Source organism: Ctenocephalides felis, unplaced genomic scaffold (genome assembly GCF_003426905.1).
Source record: "Ctenocephalides felis isolate EL2017-DRISC unplaced genomic scaffold, ASM342690v1 CF-g0.4_SCAFFOLD_01886, whole genome shotgun sequence".
Lineage (NCBI taxonomy): Eukaryota > Metazoa > Arthropoda > Insecta > Siphonaptera > Pulicidae > Ctenocephalides > Ctenocephalides felis.
In genome coordinates, this window is record NW_020538040.1 from 46,167,656 (window position 1) to 46,194,583 (window position 26,928).

General features: G+C 28.3%; 1 protein-coding gene across 1 annotated transcript; it reads left to right on the forward strand.

Moving 5' to 3' along the window:
• The first annotated feature begins 2,912 nt into the window (after positions 1-2,912).
• LOC113375011 (tetratricopeptide repeat protein 25-like) lies at positions 2,913-26,753 on the forward strand. The gene is made up of 8 exons (XM_026614965.1): positions 2,913-2,933; positions 3,338-3,431; positions 5,446-5,591; positions 7,491-7,664; positions 8,959-9,165; positions 11,051-11,232; positions 17,697-18,008; positions 26,438-26,753. Exons 1-8 carry the CDS (start codon positions 2,913-2,915, stop codon positions 26,751-26,753), a joined length of 1,452 nt encoding a protein of 483 aa, XP_026470750.1.
• The last annotated feature ends 175 nt before the right edge of the window (positions 26,754-26,928 follow it).

Genomic DNA, 26,928 nt, shown 5'->3' on the forward strand with positions numbered 1-26,928 from the left:
ATTATTAACATTGCGCACGCATACGTAATTAAAGATGTAATATAAAAAATAAGATAAAAAATAGACTTGGCCAAATATTCGTGTCGATTAGGCAATCAGTAATAAACAATATAAATAAACTCTAAAATGTGCAATATAGTATCTCTTGATAACTATTACAATATTCCTTTACATATTGAAAAAAAGGTGGATGAAATAATTTGCACATATAACCGCTAATTATAGAGAAACTTTTCTTCAGGAAGTTAATAATATATATCATATATATATAGATAATGTATATATAATATATATAATATATATATATATAAATATATATATTATTAACTATAAACAAGTGATTTCAGGATTTTTTTTTAACAACAATATTTGAAAGTAGAGATACAATTAGCCTTAATCTTGATTCTTACGATGTTACTACAAAAGGTATTTTCTTTCGTTGTTAGTTTTTTGTGATTATGAGCACTGTTGATTAGTTTACGAGACTCAATATAATTTTTAGGTATGAATTATTTAATTGTTTTATAAGATGTATTGTTAATTTTAAGTTAGATTCAACAGTTTTTGTATAACCTTCTATAAGAGCTAGCATATGCATTTGGTAAAAAGGAGCAACAGAACCTTTACCCTCGCATATAAATAGTAAATAAAAAAGTATATTGAGTTAAAAAAAGCAATTTTATATAGATAAATAGTTATTCCAAGTGTGCTAATGAATATTTCTGATGAATACCAGATCAAGATTATTAAGTTTGGTTTAGATAGTATAAATAATTAAAATCAAATTGGACCTTTGTGCCCCGCCTGTGCTATAATCCTACCTGATGACGATTGTTGATCATTTTCACGATCCAATTCAGTAACCTTAATAAGAGTATTCAGCAGAGTTACTGAATACAGTAATTCAGTATGTCAATTAGATATTACGAAAGATATGAAATTTAATTATATGTTTATCATTGTTTATAATTGTTTATTTTATCCAAGGGACTAATCTCTTGTACTCAATCAATGAAACAATTGTACCATAAATGATAATTATCATTATATTACGTACGTTACACATGTTTAAAATCATATTTTAAAAATATAAATATATTATAAAATATTTTTTATTCAATCGGGTAAAATTTTTAATTTCATGCTTTTCGAATTTCAATTGAATATATCAACTTCAACTGAGACCATTTAACTCACAAAAGTACTATACATATACGCAGTTGACAATTCCGTCATAATATAATTAATATGCATTGTAATCTAGTCATCATTAAATTTGTCATAACAAAAAAAGATATTATCAAAATATTTTCAAAATTTTCCGTAAAAAAATTATAAAATCAATTTCAGATAAAAAATTTAAAAACATGTTGGATCTAACAATAACTTTGTTATTGTTAAGTGCAATAGTAATTACATGTGCGGCGAGTAATTTTGGATGCCCTTCCATTACCACAAAAAGATGTAATCACAATGAGAAATATAATGAAGATGAAAAGTTGAGCCACTTACACCTAAGAAGATGTACAAAACGTTTCGATGTATCCATCGTCCACTCAGAACAAATCTTAGTAGATAAGAACACTGGAATATGTCAAGGACAAAGAGTGACTGCGTCCGCCCAGCAGCAATTGAAGTTAATCTGCGAAGACCCAGGTTATGTGGACAAACCCAAAGCCGATAAACATCCTAAATTCACGGACCATATAAACATTTTAAAGACTACAACATTTAGGAGGACGAAGGGAAGCAAGAGCTTTACTCCTGTTGAAGAAACTGTTGAACTACAAATTGATTGATCGATAACAATAAATCGAAGCGTAACTTAAATCCCCACACCTTTGAGGAACGCTTCAGAAATCGAACAACGTAACTAAATCGATAAATCTATTTATATATATATATTAGGGTGGTCCTTAAAAAGGTCATTTTCGAATTTTCTTGCTCCCAGGGGCTCAAATGGTTCCAAATTGATAAAAAACAATTCTCTGAAAGTTTTAGCTCTTAATATTAACGTTTAGATAGAGCGCAATTCAATCAAAGTTTGTATGGAAAGAGCATGGAACAATTTTTGAAAATTTAAAAAAAAATGTTTTAGGTATAACTTAGCGACAAATGAATGAGTTTTATTCATTCATTTGTTCGCTAAATTACATCTAAAAAACATTTTTAAAATTTTTTAAAATTTTTCCATGCTATTTCCATACAAAACTTTGATTGAATTGCGCTCCATCTAAACGTTAATATTAAGAGCTAAAACTTTCAGAAAATTGTTTTTTATCTATTTGGAACCATTTGAGCCCCTGGGAGCAAGGAAATTCGAAAATAACCATTTTAAGGACCACCCTAATATATATATATATATATATATATATATATATGTATTTTGGAGTATGTATATATACATACGCAAACACATATAAATCAAAGAAAGACATAATTTTAATCCAGTCAGATGTTGAGCGTCATTGTCACAATCTTGTCGAAATAATCAGTTCAAACACATATCGCGTCTTCAAAAGTTTATTTTGAGCGTGGTTCTGTCATGTTTTTTGAGGACTTTTTTATTGTTCTTTGTTATCACTTATGTTATAATCAATGAACTAATACCATTACTAGTGACTTCCTTCAATTTTATTGCAATCAACAGGTTCATGGTACAATTTTGATTAATTATTTATTTTTGTTCACTTACGGACAAAATTACATACTTATATAATGGACAAAATGACAACAGTACTATTTCGCAAGAATTAAAGGGTAGTTCATTCGAGGCAAAAAAAAGTAAATTGAAACCTGTCAAAGGTGGCTTTTAACTTTTACTCTACCTACTTCTAAAAATAGACCAAAAAAACTTGTATTTATTGGAAAGATCTCTTTTTCTAATCTGAGCTCAGCAAAAATTGGTTACAATGTGTGATTGGTATCCTTTGGTACTGAACGATTTATTTATGAACGTCCTTTTCAAAAAATTAGTATCCCAGAATATCCTTACCTTATATGTCATTTTATCCATACTATATAGACAAAATAGTTTATGTAATAGGTTGCATTTATCCTCAATAATTATTTTATTATAGTTTCTACTTAATAAAAAGACAATGTTACTGATAGTCAATAAACCTAAGATAAGTAAATCCATTGAGTTTGATCATTTTATCATTATATAAATGAAAATCATTAAAAATTAAAACACCATGTCATTTTGTCGGAGCTTCCCCAATAATAAAATTATAATAAAAACGCTGAGTAATTTCAAAGTAGTAATTAATCTATATTATACTTCTATATAATTCATCATTTTGTACAATGTTACTAATTAAATTTAAAATTTCAGCCAGAAGATGTTCGTACACTAATTGGAAGGAGTAAAATGAATAGCGCTGCTACAAACTATAAAATGGCAATGAGAGATGCCGAAGCAGCTTTAGGTATATTGATTTAAATTATAAAATAATTTGATACTGTTAATGTTTTAATTAAATTGCATTTGCACTCAATCGAATAATTTAAATAATATTTATGGATTTTTTATTTAAAACAGATAGTGAATAATGAATAATTAAAATTGAAAAAAAAGTGATTCAATATAATGATAAACAATGTAACACATAATTATATGTATGTTGTTTTAGCATATACAAAAAATTATGAATACGTTATTCAATGAAAGAGAAATTCAGAGAAATTCAGATATATATGGACAAAATAACACAGTGGACTTATTTAAAAATTTTCAAGGGTAGTAACGTTTTCGCGACTGTACAACGTTAAAAAAGCAATAATTACAATCCTTTCAGACGTTGATCGTCATTACTACTTGTCGCAGTAATCAGTTCATTTTATTTTGATGGTGGTTTGATCATGTTTTTTTGGAAACCTTGTTATTTGTAATCAAAATGAATGAACCCATGCCAATACTAGTAATGTTAATCAATATTATTAGAATTAAAAGGTGTCTGATGAAATTTTGATTGTTTATTAATTTTTGTTCATTTTTCGAACGAAATAACATACTACAAAGGTAAGCACTACAAGGTAGTAAACTCTAGGCCAAGAAAGAAAATTGAAACATGTCAAAAATGATTGACTTTTACATTAAAATCTAAATACTTCTAATAGCACATAAAAAATTCACCAGCAAAAAAAGGAAACTTGCATTTATTGCAAAGATGACTTTACCTATTCTGAACCTGACAAAGGTTGTTCACGATGCATGATTTGTTCCCTTTAGGCTCATGTGAGGATGTCCCAAAGAGGACCAACAATTTATTTGTTAACTGTCTTCATAAAAATTATTAGATTAGTATGTCTTTAACTTACATGTAATTTTGTTCATGGACATAATAATATATGTAATACATTTCCTTTATCCTTAATATGTTACTGTAATTGCTGCTTAATTGAAAGTTAATGAATCTAAGATAAGTAAACAAATAAAAACGATTAAGACTATTCATAATGTCAATAAATATATAGATATGAAGTGAAATAAAATATCGTGTTATTTTGTCCGTACTTCCCCTACATGAGAAATAATTTGACAGCATATTGTTATATTACAATAATAATAATTTATATATTCTGTTTGATCAATAAATTTAAATAAATTTATTTTAAATTGTAGAAAAATGGCATCAATGTTCTTTTCAATATTTAAAAAGAATATTTGGAAAACCTACTATAAAAGGATCTATATATCAACATCATTGAAAATATTTTCTTTCAGAGAGAATTATGCTATTAAGCACAATCATACTCATATTATTTGAATACTGTTATTTTTACAATAATGTAATAAACTTACTAATCCGGCATAAAATTTGATTTTGGATAAAAAAGCTAAATTAACTAAAATGATAAGAATAATAATTAATTTTTAAGTTTGAAAAAAATATTGATTTTTTTAAACAAACATGTATAATAAAATTTTACATCCGAGATGTGAGTGGCTCAGCTATAATAAACAATAGAATACTCGTATGAAATACAATATTTGAAAGACTTTTTATACGCTGTAGCAAAAAAGTACGAATAGAAATCTATTTTTAGATGCTTTTTCTTCCATTGCTTTCAATATTTTACTAACGATATTTACATAGGATCAGTTTCTGCCTTTATTTTCTATAAATAACTTTTATTAGAATAGATGACTGATATGAATATAGTAATAATAAATCGCATGTTTATTTTAAAACTTGTATTTGATATTGATTACTCTAAGAATATATGTAGTTCATCCTAATATAATAAAAAAACATTTCTAATAAAAATCATTGACTAAAAATATATTGTATTAAATATAACAAAGTCTCTGAAGCAGGTGAGCAGGTGTGTCTAAAAATAAACCGGCTACTACTTTGCTTAGAGATTATTTAAAATATGTAAATAATTTACCCATCGCATTTACTTAAGTAATTACAAAACTTAATTGAATATTCAAAGCTCTCGATCCCGGAAACCTGTTGGCTGCATATCAGCAAGCTCAAGCCAAGTACGAACTGGGCGATTTCGAACAAGCCCTAAACTTGTACCACAGAGGCTTACGACGAAGGAAACAGCCGCCAAACTTCGCCGAGGGCGTAATGCAGGTCAGGAACGACATTTAGGCAAAATGTAGATTTTTTTAAAGATTTTTTTTTGAAGATTTTGTTTATAATTCTGTGAAAACATTATTATTCTTAGTTGTTTTTTAAAAAATAATGTTTTTTGTAATTTAATTTTTCGAAGATTTTTTTTAGCACATTTGCTTTCAGAAATACAATTTTAACATTTGTTATTCAAACAGCTTACAATTAATATATAAGGAATATTTTTAATTTTCTTATATTTGAATATTCAGAAGTAAAAACTAACAATATAAAAAAGCCCTTTTGGATTCATAATTTATGCTGTAGACAAAAAATCGACCGATTGATTGAGAGACGTATATCAAAATCTATAAAATAATTTTTTGTATTGCTACTGATAGACTATCAATATTTACTTAGGAACAAAATAATATCCGAATATTTAGCAATCACCGCAGACTCTAAGAAACCTTTTTTTTTATTTCACCATATGTTTTACAAATGGCCTTAGTGGACATCTAGTGAACTTGAAGATAATATAGTTATAGATAAATTATGCGATAAGTACATAGCAATAGTAGAAGTAACCAGTGTTACTTCAAACTAAAATAATTTAATTGACTGAAACGACAAATACTTTGAATTTATAAGAAGGTAATTTTACAGGTAGCATTTTACCTTAAAACAAATGTCAATAACTACCTGATATGTGTATATAATCACATATTCAATAGGAAGTAAGATTTAGGGGCCAATTCTCGGATAAAGTAGAAATGTATTTAATGGCTATGTATTTACCATGCGATCAGGCGTTTTATACATAAAACCTAATCTACAAAACGCATAAACGTCAAATAACAATATTATCATAAGTGCAACTTTCTGATGTCTCATTGATAACACATATATAAAGATAGGTTTTATGTGTGAAACGCCTGATTGCACAACAAATACATAGCTCTTTGGCAGTTATTTACTACCAATTCATATGAAGATAGGCCCATAACATAGCATTCTCCCTTGGTTATTTAGATAACATTTTCAACTATATATTAATTTTGAAAATAAATTTTTCGATTCAATAGAAACAAATCGATACGATTTACAATTGATATCTTCTAAATATATTTATAGAATATGTAATTGAGTGAACAAACACGCGCTTGAATGTTCTAAAAGCGATGCCCTTTATTCCAAATATTGAAATGAATTTTATAACTCATCAATTTGTTGCATACCTCAAATATTTTAATATCTTTGTTTAGAAAAATAATTCTATGTTAGGTTTCATAAAAAACTTCAAAAAAAATTTCAACATTTAATTACCAAGAAACTGCTCGACAGATTTTATCCACAAATCAGCACGATTCCCGATATTTTAAAAAAAATTAGAATCGGTTCAGAATTTTTTGCAAAAGTTGGGACAAAAACTTCCACAATTTTCTGACAATTCTAAAGAACCGGCTCAGCTGATCATCTCAGTAAAATAAGTAACGCGAGTCCTTCGAGTTTGGACCAAAAGGTTCAAATTGTTGAAATCTGTGCAGCAGTTCGACTAACAATCAGCACATACATACTAAACTTCTTTTCTTTTAGATGATTTGATATGTAGAGAAAACATTAAATTTACAAAATAGATTTCTGGCAAAAACAAACTTCTCCATCGGGAAGTTAACAATATTAACAAAAAACGACAATAACATAGTTTTGATTTCTCAGGTACATTTAAGGCAAAAGTTGTATCAAACAGCATATACAAGACCACAGCAAAATTTTCCGTCATTGACGTCTGATCCAAAATAGAAAATACTCTTCTTAACTCACGGGAGAATACATATGCTCTCCAGCAATTGCACTTCATAGTTTAACAAATCGTTCTTTATTGAACTTCCGATAACATTTATTGAATTTTATTTTTAGTGTTCGGAAACGATAGAGGACTGCATTGGTTACAACGTGGGCAGCGTATTGAAAGATTTTGAGTGGACGATAACTGCGATGGATAAGTTTAGGATTTCCGAAGCAGAAAGACTGAAAAACTTGCCGGAGGAAACTTGCGTCGAAGAAACCGACAAAGAGAGGGAAGAACGATTGGTAACAATTCTATGATGTTTACTTTATATGTAAACTTTTCTTAGAATGGAATCAAATATAAATATCCATGTTCTGAGGTTATATAACAAACATATCGGGTAATATTGCAAATATTTTTTTGAAATATGCTTTCCAAAAATTAAAACTTATGCGAACAATAAATAAATTTTTAATTAATTGAGTGTCGGGCTCTTAAGCTTATTAAGAGATATAAAAAATCATATATTATTTTATATAAGTATATTAAAAATTATATACAGTGACACTAAGGAATTTACATAAATACATTTTGAAGAACGAGAAATGGTGAAAAATACAATAATTTGCAAGTCAAATACGTTCGGCGTGGGTTTAGGATTAACATCTTCTCACTAAGGCAAAATAAATTTCATGATGCAAAGTAGCATATTATAAAATTAGTCTGGCACCGCGCATTGACTTTTCATGTCATATTCCTTTTGGTTCGCAATAATTCTAGCAATGCTGAATGAAAAAATACTTTTAATATAGAAACGCTCAGAATAAAATCGCAGGTTCGCAAAAAAGTTGTCTGGATTGGGTGACATATATTTTTCAATATACTTATTACCACTGAACACGCATCTAAGGTCAAAATTGGGTAATCAAAGTCCAATGGCAACAAATTAAAAAAAAACTACAAATTTTCCGATAAAAGTTTTTCTGCATGATAATTAAAAGCTAATAATTTCTGTCGGTTCTTCGTCCTTTGATCCTTTATTGACCTGTGCAACAGATTTTTGCAACACTTTTTTATCTATTTTGAGTATTTTTTTTCCAACCTTCAGCAGTAATTTGCAAAAATATTGTGAGAAAACTGCAAGCATGTTTGTAGATCTTCTAGGGTCTATGGGGTGTAAATGTTTGCAAATTATTACTGGAAGCTGGAAAAAGGTACTCAACATAGATAAAAAACGGTTACAGAAATCTGTTGCATTTCAGGATTAAAGAACCAGGAAACCGACAGAGACTATCAGATATTAATTATCTTGTAGAAAAAATTCTAGATCAAAGATTTTATAGCTAGTCTTATTTCTTTTTAAATTTTTTCCATTTGACCCACAATTTTGACTTATAGGTTCCTCTTCAGCAAGAGCGGAAAAATACATTAGATCATATGTTTCACATCCAATCCAAGCAACTTTTTTGTGAAATTCGATTTTGTCTTTTAATATTTCTTGTATTGTTCATTCGAGTAATTGATTTCTAATATTACTATAATATTCCAACGCCGAACAAAAGTAGCAATATATGTACTGATATTTATAATCCTTAGGGAGCATTGATAGATGCACAAGAAAGACATAGGCTAGAAGTCTTGGGACGTGTAATGGCAGAAAAATATTTGGGACGCTTGGCGCATGAAAAATATTTCCTGAGGACGTTGATCAGCGATTACCGGCTGCCTTCGGCAAATAAAACTGGAGGCGAAACTCTCAAGCAATTGTGTGTAGAAGCATTCCAAGCACTTCAGAACCGACAGGTTTGTACAAATATGAAATAAGGGATATGCAAACATATAGGGGAGACTTGGTTCGCTTATGCCACTTTTTATCAACAATAATTTTGTTAACTTACTATAAAATTAAATTTAATGGTAACTTGAACATTTGTGTACGTGGAAGTACTGAAGTACTTCGACATAAATACGATGGACTAGTCATAAAACCGAATCATACAAGGGTGGTTGTGACAGGCGTAAACAAAGGTTAAAAACAATAGTTATGAACACCAAAATGATTTATAAAGACTTTTATTGTCAGTAATATGTAACACAACATAACATCTTTTAAAGAAAACTTATGAATATAATATTACAATATAAAGTAAAACAGTTTTTTAAACAAGAAATCTTTTATTTTCTTGTTCTTAAATTTTCCTTTGCCTTTCTCTTTCGTATTTTGTCTTAAATTAGTCGTGCTTTAAGGCAAATTACTGAAACTTCCCGCACCGAAAATTAAAATTCTTGAAAAGCCTATAGAAATTTTTGAAAACTTAAAATACAAAATTTTTGAAAATTTTGAAATATTACATTTTTTTTATTAATTGAATTATTTTTTAAATCATGAACATTTTTTTAAAGCAATCGTACTGCGTTACTGTTTTGAATAAGAAAAATCGAAGCGCGTAAACGCCGCACCGCAGTCTGATAAACATTAGCACGGAACTCATATGTCTAATGATTTTAACCACCAAATGGCATTTTTTTCATACGATCTCTGAAACCGCTGTACCTGCCTTTCCAATAATTTTAAATGGAATTCATTTTGTACAATACAAATAAAATGTTTTTCGAATTATTCCAATCGGACGCTTTGTTCCCCTATGATCTAAATTACCATTTTGGACTCCGTATCTTCAAAAGTCCTGCGGCTAGTCCTGCTTTTGCCATAAACTAATCAGCACAAAACTATCAATACAAATCGAATCGAATGTTTTTTTTTAATTGTTCAAATCGGCTCATCCGTGTTCCCGAAATCGTCGACGAAAATTTGTATCCGCACACATGCAAACACAATAATGTACACACATACACATTCAACCATTTTTTCTAAGATATGCTAAAATGTCCAGAAACATCTAAAAAGTAAATATATATACAAATTTTCATTTTTGACTTTTTTGTGATTACTATAACTTATCGTACGGAAAGTTAATAAGTTAGATTTTTCTTTATCTGTTTAATCTTCGCCCAAAAAGGATAAGAAATACATGTCACAGTATATACATGTCACATAAAGCAAAACTACCTGCCGGTAACTATAACTACTAATTTCAACTTGCGGCAAAATAATAAACAAAGTGATTTATCTGTATACTAGTGCAGTCATTAGCTTTGATTAGGTAAGGATCTCTGAATTCGAGATACACAGCTGTAAGTCTGTAAATACTTGTAAATTGACACCTATAAGTTGTTTAAAAACCTACATACGGTAGGGTGTACGCAACATATGTAGGCTTTGAGACAACTTTAGGTGTCAATATACAAGTATTTACAAACTTACAGCTGGGTATCTCGAATTCCGAAGTAAACTTACTATAATCACTGGACTATACAGTAATAAAAAATCTAACAAAAACTCACTTTTGACTCTTTAAAAGAAATGCGGTCTACAAATCGTGTTAATGTAAGGCTCTGACACAAAGCAATAATGGAAACTTGTTTCAATAAACATACTTCATCTTTCACGCTTTGGACCCGATCTCAAAATCAGCATAGTTTAGTTGTTATGACGACTATCACTACCAACCCTGACACGACCGTACCCAATTCCCCTATTATTGGTAAGATATGTGAACCTGAATTAAAGGTATTCACCTGAAGTGCTTCAGATCGTATGTGAGCATTTATTACACTATTACTTTAGGAAGTACTTCGAACAAGACGCCCATGGTACAGCGTCAAGTACAGGGATTTAGTGGACTCGGAAAGGATTCGTATGAAGAAGAAACAATTGCTCGAGAGATCAAGGGCTGGCGCCAAGATCGACGCAGAGAAATTCGTAACACTCCTACGACAGGCGAGACAGGATAGAAACATCAAGGTGATGTAACTTTTTTTTTTTTTTGTTTTAATTTTTTATTTGGCCTCGCTTACTGTGAGCATTTAGCCACCTACAACATTTTTGTTTATTTACATTCTAATTTTTTTATATCATTTTCAATCTATTTATGTATCCTATTCTATATTCTTCTTAATTTTTCTTCTCTTTGTTTCCTTCAATTCTTGCTCTTTTTGAAATTCCTAATTCTATTTAACTTTCAGCTTCATTCCACTTTTTTTCTTTATTCTTCTTTTAAGTTCCAATATTTCTCTTCTTACTCCTAATTCAATTCAACTATTCGAATTCTTTCAATCCTAATTTTTCTTAATTTTTATTCAAATTCTATCCAAAAAGTACAATTTTTATTTGATTTCTACACATTTTTTTTTCATAAATTCTAAGTCATTGACAGGATTTGAACTTATTATAAAAATATTTATTACACAAAGTTGTAACTTTGTGTACCTATGTGTACGCAAAGTTCAATTTTATTTTGAATAAAAAAAAAACATTATGCCAAACTTATGGTATATCGCATTACAAAAAAAGTTTGATGATTATAGGAAAAGGTCATCGTAGTAAATGATATTTTGATTGCCTTAGTTATTGCTGTGTGCTACTAATGAGTATCTGCCATGATCTATAGCATTCATTAAAATAAATATAATTATGATTTTTGCTATAGTAATTGAGTTTTGGAAAATCAGTCCGGTTGTTCATAAATCACAAGATTTTTATGTACTTTAATTTCTAATAAAAATTCAAAATATTTATGAAATTGTATTTTATGCGTACCGTCTGTCCACATTTTATCATGATGTCAGTACATTAAAAATCTTTAAATTTGTGTATTTATTTTTTTCGCTTTAAGGGGCAGATTCTGTCGTGAATTAGGTCAATGTTATGGCAAGGCTATGCTATGTAGAGCTTCTCATACAAAATGGTACTAAATATTAAAAAAATTGCCATGTATTTGCTGTGCGATGAGGCGTTTTACACATAAAATATAAAATCAATCATTGTTTTTGGCAATTGTGCATTTTCTAGGTTAGGTTTTTTTTATCTAAATCGCCTGACTGCATAACAATTGCTGTGCCACATGGCATTTGACAGTATTTAGTACCATTTTGTATGAGAAGTGCTCCGTAATATATAGCCCCTAAGTATCAATGGTCTATTATACGACAGAATCGACTCTTCAGTCTTATAATTATTATGAATATTAAAATATCAAAAACACTGAATTACAATAACTTGAATTGATATTTGGATTTGAGAATTTATTTCGTACATCGGAGTCAATAATCAAATTTTCCGAATAAATTTTGAGCATTAAAATATTCGATATACTTTTGTTAGAAAGAAGTTGGTACATTTGAACCTTCATATATATATATATATATATATATATATATATATATATATATATACCTTTGAACATTTGAACCTTTATATATATATATATATATATATATATATATATATTATGTGAGGAAAAGGGGGTAATATAAACCCATATGCACATTGCGTCACTGAAACTTTTAGATAATAAAACGGTCAATAAAATTTTAGTCCTTGCATAAATATCAAAAATGGAAATTCCGTGCGAATTATTCCAAGCGTTTTAATTCATCGAGAAGAAAATTCAGTGTTGCTAAGGCACCTCCAATATTAATAAAAATAATATTAATCTATCTCAATCTGAAGCAACTTGTTCTAAAAAAATTCTATTCGATCTAACATTAATTCAATCTATTCTGAATGTTAAAATTATTTAATATGTTGCCTATATGACAGTCTAAGAATAAGACAAACATAAAACTATGTGGTAATATGTTTAATAGTAACAGAAAAATTATTAAAACGAATTTTTATAATATAGTTCTGCCTGGAGACGATTGACAGGGCGAAGGTATTCATGGATTCCAAAACTAAAAAATCTCTTCCAAACAAAAAAAGAACTGATGGATACAATGTATAATATTGCGGGTTTGACGTATCTTCAAATGTACCGAATAAATCCCGATATGGGTTATGAGGCCAACAAGAGGGTACAGTTTTTGTTCGGACAAATGTTACACAGTTTACCGACGGAAGACTCGATCATAGATATGAAGTTCCCTTATGTGGATTATAAGTGAGTAAAATTCACATGTATATATATATATATATATATATATATATATATATATAGATATAGGTTAAGGTCCAATTTGACTTTGAGCAATTATATTGTGAAAACCAAAAAACTTACATCATAACAAAAAGCACATATCAAACAAACAACAATGTGTTATTTTTTTCTGTTTTTCAGAAAATTGTCACTTAAAACTTTTTACCTCACAGCTACGTTATTCAATCAATGCAAAATATGAATATCATAGGTACATTTTTTACAGACAAAATACTGTAAATAACCTTGATCTAGTATTTCGTCAGAAATAATCACCAGGATAGGAATAATTATTTATTGAATCTCTTGTAACTATTCCACTATCCATTTAATTTATCTCTTGTAAAATTGCTTTTGTTAGCTCCATTTACTTATTTTTTATTGATTACACCTTTGCCAGGATAAAGGTTTGGAGCGTGATCCTCTTATCTCACACACATGTAAGCTTTTATAGAGATTATTTTAAAAAAAGTTGAATCTAAATTAAAAATAACAATGTTTCTTATAAAACAACTAAATACAGCAACCTAAAAATTATATTGAGGTCTTGTGAACTAAACAACAGTATCCACAACTAGGAAAAACAACAACAAAAGAAAACACTTTTGTTAATGATTTATCTTGGTAATAATGGTAATGATACTTCTTTATCCCTCTACTTTCAAATATTGTTGTTAAAAAATTCTTAAGTTTACTTTTTGAGATATTGGTGGTAGACTGCAAGTTGTTTAAATATTACAGGTGTATTTAAATTAAAGCATTGATATATTATTGATCAATTTTTAGATAAATTAAAATTGCTTTCAGGTAAATCTGAAAATAAAACTTTTCAATAATAGTGTCACTATTATAATAAAAAAAATATATATTTAATTGATATTAGTCCATTTATATCTCAAACTTATTAGTTTTATTCAAACCGGCTAAATATATTCTGTGAAAAATTATAGAATTATGTTGATTTATAAAAGTGCCTTAATTCATTATGTATGATAATTAACTTGACTCATCAATTTACTATCTCTGACACATTTACAAGAACTTATAAATAGACAAGAAGTTTGAAACAAGCACCATTTTTATTTTTCATAACCACCCACTTTTCTTTTTTATCCCGGAATTAACAAACCCGTAACTAACAAGAAATGATTATAATTTTTTTTTCAAGTTAGTTCAATTCAAAATTATCGAACAGTAGTAAGTAGTAACCTCAATAAATACACAGATATTCATTTAATATATAGTACAGAATTCTTGGTATCATTTTTGTTTGGTATTTTTTTTGAGCAAAAAAAGTGCAACTCGGTGTGTTTTTAATACTATCATTACATTTGTTGTGCTAATGCAAATTCAAAACTAAATAATATAAATGTATATATATATATATATATATATATATATGTATTATTTCATGACCAATTATAATGAATATTCGTGTTTGATACCAGGCACTAAAATTAAACAAAAGAATCATACCTGCCGATAGAAATGTAATACTTTTGCTTTGTAATTACGTTTTGCGAACATTATTCCAATTATTAACTTTAAATCAATTATAAAAAAGTATTTTCGTTGAATTTCATGTATTATTAAATTGCAAATTTCTCTTTCCATTCCAACTCGATGAAAAGTTTTGAATAAATATTTTATCGTTTCATTACAAGGCTGCAAATGAGCTAATTAAAGGCCATTAGAGCGCGAGGGATTAAAAATGTATGAAAATGAATCAATGGTACAGTGCAGTAAATTATATGAGTGGAGGTAGAAGTGAAACAAAATTTAATGTTGCAATTAGTAAATATTTAAATTATTCATGTGTTACATGATTTATATAATTACTTTGTTATATATGAACATTTAAACAAAGTTTGTAAGAGAAAACCGCAAATATTCAAATCAGTTTCCTCGGCTACGACGCTGCCTTTACGTTTCCAGTTCATTAATACAGTTATTACCATTATGATTAATTTTTATTTTTTATCTGAAAAATAACATTTCATGAAAACAAAATCTATTTAAATTATTGATGAATATTTTATGAAATATTGATTCTGTGGTTCAAAAAGCTGGAGGCAACCCATCGGTTAACCGTTCTCCTATGTGTGGTCATGGTGTTTATAATAGATATGTATAATGTATGTACTAATTACATGTGTATGTGGCCCCAATTTCCATAATTTCACTTGAGATTATATTTGAGATCTATAACCTCAATTTGATGTCATGCTGCCTGAAATCGAGCCAACTGAGGTTGGGAACGCCTTGGGAGACTCAGTGCTAACATCCTTAATGCCCGGGCTCATATAAAAAGAACATAGCAACATTTTTAAGATCTTAGGGTTAATAAATATATTTTTGTTTCATATAAAATTTATTAAGATCGAGTAAATACGGGAAATAAACACATTTTAAGATAACATATCACGTTGAATTAATTATATTGATTACAATTTCAATCAATTATGTTTAGAGTAACCAGGGCTTAAAGGTCCGCGAGTAAAAAATCCACCACCGATATCTCGAAAACCATTAAAGTTAAGAATTTTTTAGCAACAATATTTTTAAGAAAAAAGAAAGATAACAAAACATAACAAAAGCATTTTCTATCGTTCTTAGTTTTTCGATTGTGAGCACTGTTGTTGTTTGTCTCACTTGTTTGTGAGACTTTAATATAATTTTTAAGTACACGTTATTTAATTATTTTATAAGATATCTCGTTAATTTTGAGTTAGATTCAACAGTTTTTTATATAACATGTATAAAAGCGTACACCCTTGGTGGGGAAAAATAGACCAACTGATTCCTTACCTTGGCAAAAATGTAAAAATAAAAAATAGAAAATCAAAAAGTAATTTAAGTTATAAAAAAGCAATTTTCAGGAAATAAATTGAATAAATTGTTATTTTGTAAAAACCCTTGAAAGTTAATATGAATTATTAAACCTGTCCGCCCCTGGCCGTTCCAATTCTTCCCGCCTATGGGGTAAAAAGGATCATGTAACAAATTTTTGTAAAAAAAAAACAGGAAAAAAGCACATTTTTACAATAATGAAGCTCTCAAATCAAATGATTCAGTAAAACTCGAAAACGGCTAAACCGATTTGGCCAGTCTTAGTCTTGAAAAATTCGTGCCAATCCAGAGATGGTCGGAAAGGTGAGATATTATTTCAAAATCTCGTAGAAACTTTACATTTTCAATTTGAAAATTTTTGTAGAAGCGTAATTTAAATAAAATAATGGACGGCGGCTAATACGTGAAATGTCAAACGTTTTTGACAGATGCTGTTCAATTACGTTTAATAGGATGTTTTATGTGAATATTATTTAATTATGATTAAATTGTAGTAAGTAGTTTTGTTTGTAGTTTTATTCATATACAAAAACGTTGGTAAACAGGCCGTAAGTGTTACTAGAAACTTAAAATATCAACTTTTTTGAAATGTTAATATGAAAATGCACTTTTTGGCATATTTTTCTCAAACACGGTGCTCTGATAGACCTCATTTGTATAATTATATACTCATTGGTATTCATAAAACATTTGCTAGGTTATATTATTTTTTATTTATGTTATTTAAATTCAACGTTTAAAATTAAAATAAGACATTAAACCTGTTTGCCACCTGGCCCTTCCAAATTACCCTGTCTTTGGGGTAAAAAAGTCTAGATAACAATTTTTTTAAAGACAGCAAAATCAGCACATTTCTACAATGATGAAGTAGCTGGCAGTTTCACTGAACGTAGTCAAATAATTGTTCGTTTGAAATGTGTTATTTGTTGTAATATAATTGGTTTTTCATAATACAGTTTATATTTGCTCAAAGTCAAATTGGACCTTTGTGCCTCGCCCTGCTCTACATATATACTTTTTATTAAATTTACTTCAATTCATCGAATGTTACTTGAAAGTTTTCAAAAAGCAGGTAAAAGAAGAAATACTTAATACATTTTCTATCTAGAAATTTGAAAATTTTGTATAAGCTCAGTAGTATTATTTACAATTATACACAAAATCCTGAATCAAAAAAGAATCTGAAAAACTTGAAACGTAAAATGACTTGGATTGGATTATACCATGTTTTCTATAGAAAGTGTATAAAACTTGCAGTTTGATTGTGTTGATAAAATATAGACAAACTAATGGGGTTTATAGCATTCAAACAACACATCCTTATACACTTAAAGTATTAATTTTTTTGATTCTCTAGAAATTGTTTAGAATATACCTTACTTAGCAAAACAACGTTTGCCGGGTCAGCTAGTAACAAATATAATTTCGTTTTGCTTAATTTTCTAGAAAAGCGATTCGTACGGCCGAGACGCGCGCCGATTTATCTGCGGACCGTCTGGAGCGTGCCTTCTACTTCCACGAATTAGGCAGGTACTACATGGAAATTCATAAGTATGATATGGCTAAAATGTACGCGAAGAAATCCATGAACGATGCCAGTTTCGCAAAGAATTACGCCTGGGTAGTGAACGCGGCCATAACATGCGCTCGGGCGGATATAATGGTGCACAACCGAAACGACGCCAAGAAGAATTTACAAGTGGGATTAGATGCAGCGTATCATATGAGGAATGATACCGTTATTGAATTTATAGAACAGTGAGTATTATTTTTGCTATTGCTAAATCTAATCAGGATAGTTGGTAAGAAATAATTAAAAAGTCGCTTCTTTACTTTGTCGAAAAAGTAAGTGTAAGATGTATTTCAGTGTGGTGTATATATAGTTGTGATTTCCATATGGACTAGTTAATGATCAATTTGATCACATATTGTATAAGTCAATTAATTTGTTTTATATAATAACATTAATCTAAATGTCTGGACATGATGGTTGCTCAAAAATAATAGTAATGCCGTTTCTTTGAATACCCTGACCGAGAAAGCAAGGCAAAACTTTTTTGGAATGTGGTATAATATATTGTTCTGTATTTTATATGAACTAGTTAATGATCAATTTCATCACGTATTAAATATATGAAATAATTTGTTTTACAAATATGCAAAATCAATAATTATTGATTGGATAAATATTATAATATTTATCCGAAATATCATGATCAGAGTTTTAGATAAATATTATTGACTTTGCATATTTTTGCTCAAAAATAATAAAATTGTCAATTATTTAAATTTGCTTGTTCGGTCTTTCATATAACTACTTAAAGATCAATTTCATTAGGTATTGTATAAATTAATTGATATGTTTTAAAAATATGCGAAATCAATAATATTAATTTTTTAGAGTGTGGTATATATTGTTATATATCTTTTTCCTTATATGGTATAGGTTAAGTAATTTTTGTCAAAAATTTGCAAGATCAATAACTAAATTAATCCGAAAATCTGATCATGATAGTTGCTCAAAAATGATAAAAATGTCGTTTCTTTAAATCTGCTTATCCGAAAAGCAAGGGGAAGTTTTTTTTTTGAATATGGTATATATTGCTTTGTTTTTCATATGAACTAGTTAATGATCAATTTCATCATATAATACATAAATGAATTACTTTGTATTAAAAATATGCAAGATGAATAACTAAATTAATAAATAAAAATAAAAAAAAATGTACTCTCTTCGCATTTGCTTGTCCAAAAAGCAAGGGTAAGCTATTTTGCAAGGTGGTATATATTGATCTATTTTATTTAATAGTACTTTGTTTAGTCAACATATTTATCAGCACCTAAAAAATAATTATTAATTTATATATATATATATATTATTATATATATATTATATTAAAAATCTCTCAAAACATGTGGTGACTTTTATACATGCCTCGGTACTAGCAAAGTACAGAAGTCGTGGCAGAAATTACATAATTCTACTTACATTTTTGTTCAATAAAACTATCATTTTTCTGTTTACATCATACAAAAAAATTATATAAAAAATGCATAGTGCTGACAAGTTAGTTGTATAAATGTTAGTGCCAATCTCTAGTGCTGTTGTACACTTCTTTATATGTAACTAACCAACGTAATGTAAATCCACTTGTATTTTATATGTATTATCCATCTTCATAAATAATTTGTTTGCTTTACATATATACGAGTTTACATATATTGTATGTTTATATATATATGTATTTGTATGTATGTATGTTAATATATGTATATTACTTATTTACATGTATGTTTGTATGTATGTGCATATGTATATGTGTATACATGTAATTGTATATACGTATATATGCATGTATGTATATGTATGTGTATATATATATATATATATATATATATATGTATATATATATATATTTGTGAGCATTTATGTACATATGTATATATATGTATTGTGTGTATATATATATATATATATATATATATATATATATGTATGTATATATATGTATATATATATATGTGTGTGTATATATGTATATATACATGTTTATGCGTATATGTATGTGTATACGTGTATAGCTATAGTTACATAGATAGGTATGAGTATATGTATGGTTCATACATGTACATTTACGTCGTTGTGAATATGCATGCACGTTGCATATATGTATATACGTATATTTATATGTGTATAGTCTTACATGTATATGTGTACATATATAGGTATATATTGTTGTATCTGTATATATATATGTGTATTATATGTTTATATATGTGTGTATATGGATATATGCATGTATATGTATATATATATGTATATATATATATATATGTATATGTGTGTATATGTGTATGTATATATATGTATATATGCGTAGGTTTATATGAGTGTACTTAAATATTTTTGTCTATACTTTTTAATTATTCATTTAATTCTAGTCTCTACTACCTTTCCTATCTTTTATATTTGGTTTGTTGTTAAGTGTTGCTGTTTGTTAATTTTTCTCTTATTGTATAGTTACTTTACCAATCCACATATATTATAATTACCTAGATATGCTAATTTTCATACTGTTTTTAGATCCACTGATGATGACATTAAATTGAATGTCGAAACGTTTGGAAATAAAGATTATTTTATAAATCTTTGGCTTTTCTTTGTTTGATGTATCGCCCTCAAGAACTCACTCATATATATATATATATTACGGTGTCTTTAATATGGACAATTTTGTATTTCCTCCAAATTGATAAAAAACAATTCTTTGAAAGTTTTAGCTCTTAATATTAACCTTATATATATATATATATAATATATATATATATATATATAAAATAATAATTATTACTTTTTAGATGTGAAAATATGCACACTGCACTCTTTTTTGCACTATTTATTAATCAATATTAATACTGCAAAGGTTTTGAGACAAATGGTTTGTCTCCTCTGCAGTATAAATTTAAATTAATAATTCTAATTAAATATGGTCACGTATTCCTAGCAAATTTCGTATACAACTGATTTATGAGGAATACGTTACTATATTTAATTAAAATTAGTAACAGTAGCATTATTTAAAACATAATGCAACAAGAGTGGAGTGAGTTCATATTTTCAAACGCAAAAGTTTTCATAAATGCATCTTTCTGATATGTCATAATAACATATGAGTGAAGTTGCATTTGATGTGTTAAACGTCTGATCGTACAGCAAACACATAGCATTTTGACAGTTTTTAGTATTATCTTATATAAAAAACGAGGCGTAACATAGCCTTGCCATAACTTTGGTCTATTTTACAGCTGAATTGGCCCGTCAAGAACAAACATTAAATTACAAAATTGGCATAAATAGTGATTCAATTGCATACATTTGCATTTGATTTTACTGCTCTTCTAGACAACACTCGAAATTAATACCAAACAAATTAGAATTAAATTTCCCTGTCTTATTTTAAATCAGTAAGAAAAAAATCAGGTATATGTACAATATAATGTTAAAAAGAAATTCAGCAAAAAACTCTACTGATTTGTGTAAATTTGCACAATTTTTGAATGTCGGAGAAAAAGCAAATGATGGAGTACTATCGAGAATAGCATAAAAAATCCATAACTCCACTGGATATAAATCTGAAGCGAAAAGGAAATTCGATTTGACGCGTATTGCAAAAAGAGTTTCTGTTGAGAGATAGAAAAATTGTTGTGAAAAAAATGTAGATGATTGACACACAAGTTAAGTGAAAAATGGGAAAAACGAGATACTAAAGGAAACAACAAAAATATGATACACTCACATAATTGATATGATTCTGAAAGAAACATTTTTTCTTATCAACAATAGTAATAGAATACCTAAAAATAAATCAATAATCATAATTCAATGCAATACGAACTCTTTGAAGCTATTTACATTCGTGATTTCTCTACCGATAATCATCTGGCAATAATCGTTCCTAAGTATATCTGAATGAAGCACGTACAGTTTTTATCCGAACAATGTGAGGTGGTTATGTGCCCAGTGAATTTTTAGGCTGCGTAGGCTGTTCTAACCTCGTTTGTGTTAATACTATATGTACATGTACATCTATAGGGCAGGCCCTATACACAAACTCATTTAGGATTCCATAAAGGTAAGACGCACTTTAGCCGTGCTTCTAAAACCCAAAATACGATGATATTTGTAAAAGGCAGAAGCAAAATATCGCATGAAATAAAGTAGGCAAACATGGGAATAAATATAACTCTTTAATGTTTTTTGTTTTAATTAAACTCAGTACTCAAATCATAATCATATATTTCGGTAAAGAAATGAAAAAAAGGAAATATTTTGAGTAACTACTAATACCCATATATACATATTTTAAAATAATATTATGTTAGTAGTAATGAGATAGATGGTAGCACATCGCGCTAAACTATAAAGTTAGAATTAATATGATGTTGATCAGTTTTTTGTTTATAATGTCGCGTTGAGATTGAGTTTTAGTAGTAATACATGTGGTCTAATAAAAAAACTAGTCTTCAATAAGTTAGAAACTATGCTATTGCAATAAAAAATTACAAATACTATCTATTTTATATACCAAATACTCCATATAAAATCTAACTGTACAGCTTTTTTTATTAAATAAATTAGCTAGGTGTTTAGACATACATATAAGTACATATAAATTTTTAATAAATTTCATTAAATAAATTTATTTACACGAAGCTTGATAATTAGAATAGATGCTAATCCTAATTACCAAGCGTTATATATATATATATATATATATATATATATATATATATTATTTATAAATAATTAAATATCCATACCTATAAATCTTTCAAAAGTTTGTTCAGTTCTTATTGTTACTCGGAACTTCCCTCTTGTTTATCTGAAAAGATATTTTTGATCAATAGTACTTTGTCATTTAATTTTTTACAACAGAAAAATCATATCAATTGTCTCAATATCATATTGCAATTAAATCATATTATACCATAAAAATAAAGCTCAATAAAGCACATACATATTAATAGTAAGTATTGCATCAACACAGTAGTCATAGAAGTCTCTTTCAATTCGTAAAATTTATCAGAAAATATTAAGAAATGATTTTATCGTGTTAAAATCAACAATTAAAAAAATAACAGAAAAATACTTTACCATAAAATTTGATTCACTTCTTGTTCTACTTTATCCATTAAATAAAATTATATTATCCATATAATAAAAGTAAATATATTCAAGATATAAGGGCCAAAGTAGATTTTCCGGTAAAATAGACCTTAACATAGCGTTGTTATAGCAACGAATGTTACGCTCCTTTCTTCATATAAAATGGTACTAAAAACTGTCAAAATGCTATGTATTTGCTGTGCGATCAGGCGTTTTACACATAAAACCTATTTTCGCGTACGTATTATAAATGCACATCAGAAAGATGCAGTTATGATAACATTGTTTTTTTGATGTTTGTGCGTTTTCTAGGTTAGGTTTTATATCTAAAACTAAGTAAATTTTATATCTACAGCATAGTAAATATATATCATTTTGACAATTTTTACTACAACTTTGTATGAAGAAAGAGTTGTTACAACGACGTCAATTTTACCTTAGAATTGGCGCCATAATATCTTGTCATTATGTTTTATATGAGAATGTACATACACTAAAGTATTCACTCAAAGTAAAGAACATAATAATTTATTGACACATATTAACTCTCTTTTTGTATATGCTGCCTAACCAGAATATTAAATTTCAAAGATTGTTTTCTTCAATAAAACTTGAAGAAAAGAAAAAGTAAATGTCAAAATTATCAACGATTGATGTCATTACAATAATAATAATGACTAATATATATGATATAACATTTTGTGAAGGTACATTATGCTAATACATATACAATAATATGAGATTCAAATAAAAGTTATTATAATAAGAATATTACCCAAAGGCTGTGTCGTTAGATTTTCCCATCTCATGAAAATTGTTAGTAATTATTTTTTATATTTATAGAAACATAAATCGCTAAGTGGGACTATTTCCTACGATTTTTGTTTTGTTCTTTATTATTCGTAATGAGAATGCTCGTTGAATCAAGTTCCACCGCATATAAAAGAGATCATTCCACAGTATACAAATCTCACTTACTCCAACCACTTTTTTATATTTATATGAGGCATAATACATAACGCATTTTAGTAACCTTTGGTATTCTCAATGCAAACACATTTGTATACATAAGCTGGCGTAAAAGTAATGTTTCACGGCAAGAAACACATATATACACGAAACGGGATTTACGCAGATCGCGGTTCTGTTATTCCTAATCTACTAGGATGTATTACCTAACAGCGTTACAAGCGGGTAATGTTATTTAATGCTACCTACGTATACGTACAAAAGCTATAAATTAATAATGCTCTATCGCTCGCTTACTAAACTCGCCCGATGCAAAAAAAATTCAACACAATAGCTCTGGAGATGAACACGTACGCCGTGCAGAACTAAATCTATGGTTTAGCCGAACAAATTCGATCTCGTACATATGATTTAGAGCAAGATGATAGGGTATCGTAATTTCATTTTAAACTAATCGCGGTCTTTGGTTAATATAAAAATATATCAAATTTGAAATTAGTAGCTTATTCACACGTGGCTTCAGTAAATCCTAGTGATAAATTTATGAGAGGAAGATATTGTTGCGCCAAGTCTTGGGTTTCCAAGATATTGGTAGATATGTAGAGGAACCTAATATGTGAATTTGGGCTCTTTCTTGAGTTCTGTTATCAAATTAAAAAAAATAGTTAAACACTACATAGATGTTTTTAACTTCCGAAGAAAAAGTTCATGTTTTTTTTCTTTTGATAAGAAATCAATCTACATTTTTGGTATACATTAGCTGTTGTGATGATTATTTCCAAGAACAGCTATTAGAAAGAAACCACATTTTTACGTAAATTTAACCTTGAAAAATTCGAAAATGAAAATTTTCATATATCTTTCCGTTTCAAACGTTTCTAAACATTTTGGCATACCTTAAACAAATAGATGTATGTATGTGCGGATACAATTTTCCGTCGACGATTTTGAAAACCAATAAACCAATTTGAATGATTAAAATTTTTGAAACATTCGGTTCCTATTGATAAGGAGACATGCTAATTAGTTTTTGGCTAAGACAAGTCCAGTCGTTCCGAAAATACGGAGAAAAAGGTGCCAAAAATGGTAATTCAATTTTTGATAAAGCGAAGCGTTCGATTTGAATGATTCAAAAACATTTTATTTGTATAGACGAAATGAAGTAAAATTTTCGGTAAGGCACGTCTAGCGGTTTCGGAGATCCAATAATAAAAGTAAAAAAATGCTATTTGGCAAAAATTGGCAAAATTGTTCATTATACATATGCACATCAAATTATCAGGTATTTTATAGATAATTTAATAATAAGAACAAATTTTGTTTACATTTATATGAGTTCCGTACCAATGTTTATCCGTTAGACTGAGACGCGGCGCCCAAGCGCTTCTATATTTCATATTACGTATCGCGAGTGTTTTAAAAAAAAGTTCAAAATTTCTAAAATATTATTCGCCTTGAAATTTAGTTTTTCTGTTTAGAGCGTAACACTTTCATACTTATTAACTAATAGTACCTTACAGTAAATTAAAATTTTCAATAAAGTTAATTCAAGTTTTTATAATATTTAAATTTTTTTGAGTATTTTAAAACTTTTCGAAACGATGGTATTGCATAGCTGTTTTGCAAACAAACTAACGAAGCTCTCTAGCAATTAGGTAATACAAATCTTGTTTTTTTCTATAAAAATGTAAAAAGAGATGCACTTATTATTAACATCTCTATAAAATAACTTATAATTTGATATGCATGTGTCTAAGGATAATTTTTAACCGCCAAATGACTTTTTTCTTTATTTTTTTTTCATATGATCTGCTGGACCAAAAATTTTGTCAATTCTATTCCGTTACAAGTGAAGTGGATTTTGAATCATTCAAATCAGAAGCTCCGTTCTCTTAAAAACCAAATTAACATTTTTTTTCACTTTTTGCCCCGTATTCAAATCGACTACACCTGCACCTTTGCCAAAAACTAACCACATCTGCTCGTCAATAGTTTTCCAATGTTTCTTTAATCATTGAAATCGGTTTAAATTTGGTTTTGAAAATTGCTTTCGTAGACAAAAATTTATATCCAAACATACGCAATACACATACATACACAAATAGATCAATTTTTTTCCAAGGTATGCTAAAAATATCAGAAGCCCTTAAAATGTAAAGATATGCAGATTTTTTTTTTGCTATTACTATAACTTACCCTACGGTAAATTAATAAGAAAGAATTTATTTTCTAATTGTATTGAAAAAACAACAACTTTTTATAAACATAATAAACTAACATTATTAAAATATAAAAATAGGTAAGAATAAAAAAATAACGAAGGAACGAAATAAACATTTCTCTATTTGAGAACTTTCATTGTTTACTGGTATCAAATCAAACATAGCTACAACATTTTATATCAAATTTGTGATATAAAATGTTATAGAAATCGTCTATACCAACATGGCAAACATAAACATGATTTGCCTTCGCTTTATCTACCAAATAAATTTAGCATAATTCTTTACTAAATCACATTTTTTAGCCAATGACAATGAAATATTTCCAGGTGTATCTCCCACGTGGAATCGGTAGACTTTGCCGATATGATAACGGAAGGTGGCGTCGAACAGCGCGAGAAGCAAATCGTAGATATGATGATGGGAACGGGAATGAAGGAAGAAGCCGAAAGTCTGTTCCGCAGGATGTCAGCCTTGCCTGCGAATAGACGATTGTCCGTGATGCCGGGAGTCAAGGCCAAGGACGAAGAGAGCAGGGACGCCAAAACCAAACCGAGGAAGTCGATTATGCCCCCAAGTGTTACTCAAGTCAAAGATAAACCTGATAAAAAGAAACCGAAAGGATATCAAGAATTCGATTTATAATCAACTACTGTAACGGTATGAAATAGTTTACATGGATGTAGAACTTTTACAGATTTTAAAAATGAACCCGAAACGAATAAAATACCTGGGGTTTTATAAAAATTGATAAACTTCCTTTCTTTTGATATGCTTATGTATATTGGCAATCAAAATATACATTATTTTTTAAGACAAT

What these genes read in the sequence shown, in the direction of transcription:
- LOC113375011 (XM_026614965.1), top strand. Translation starts at nt 2,913, where the DNA reads ATGTGTGATTGGTATCCTTTG. An exon ending in AAGCACTTCAGAACCGACAG is followed by an intron (nt 9,166 to 11,050) that starts GTTTGTACAAAT and finishes CTATTACTTTAG; the next exon opens with GAAGTACTTCGAACAAGACG. An exon ending in GATAGAAACATCAAGGTGAT is followed by an intron (nt 11,233 to 17,696) that starts GTAACTTTTTTT and finishes TTAATTTTCTAG; the next exon opens with AAAAGCGATTCGTACGGCCG.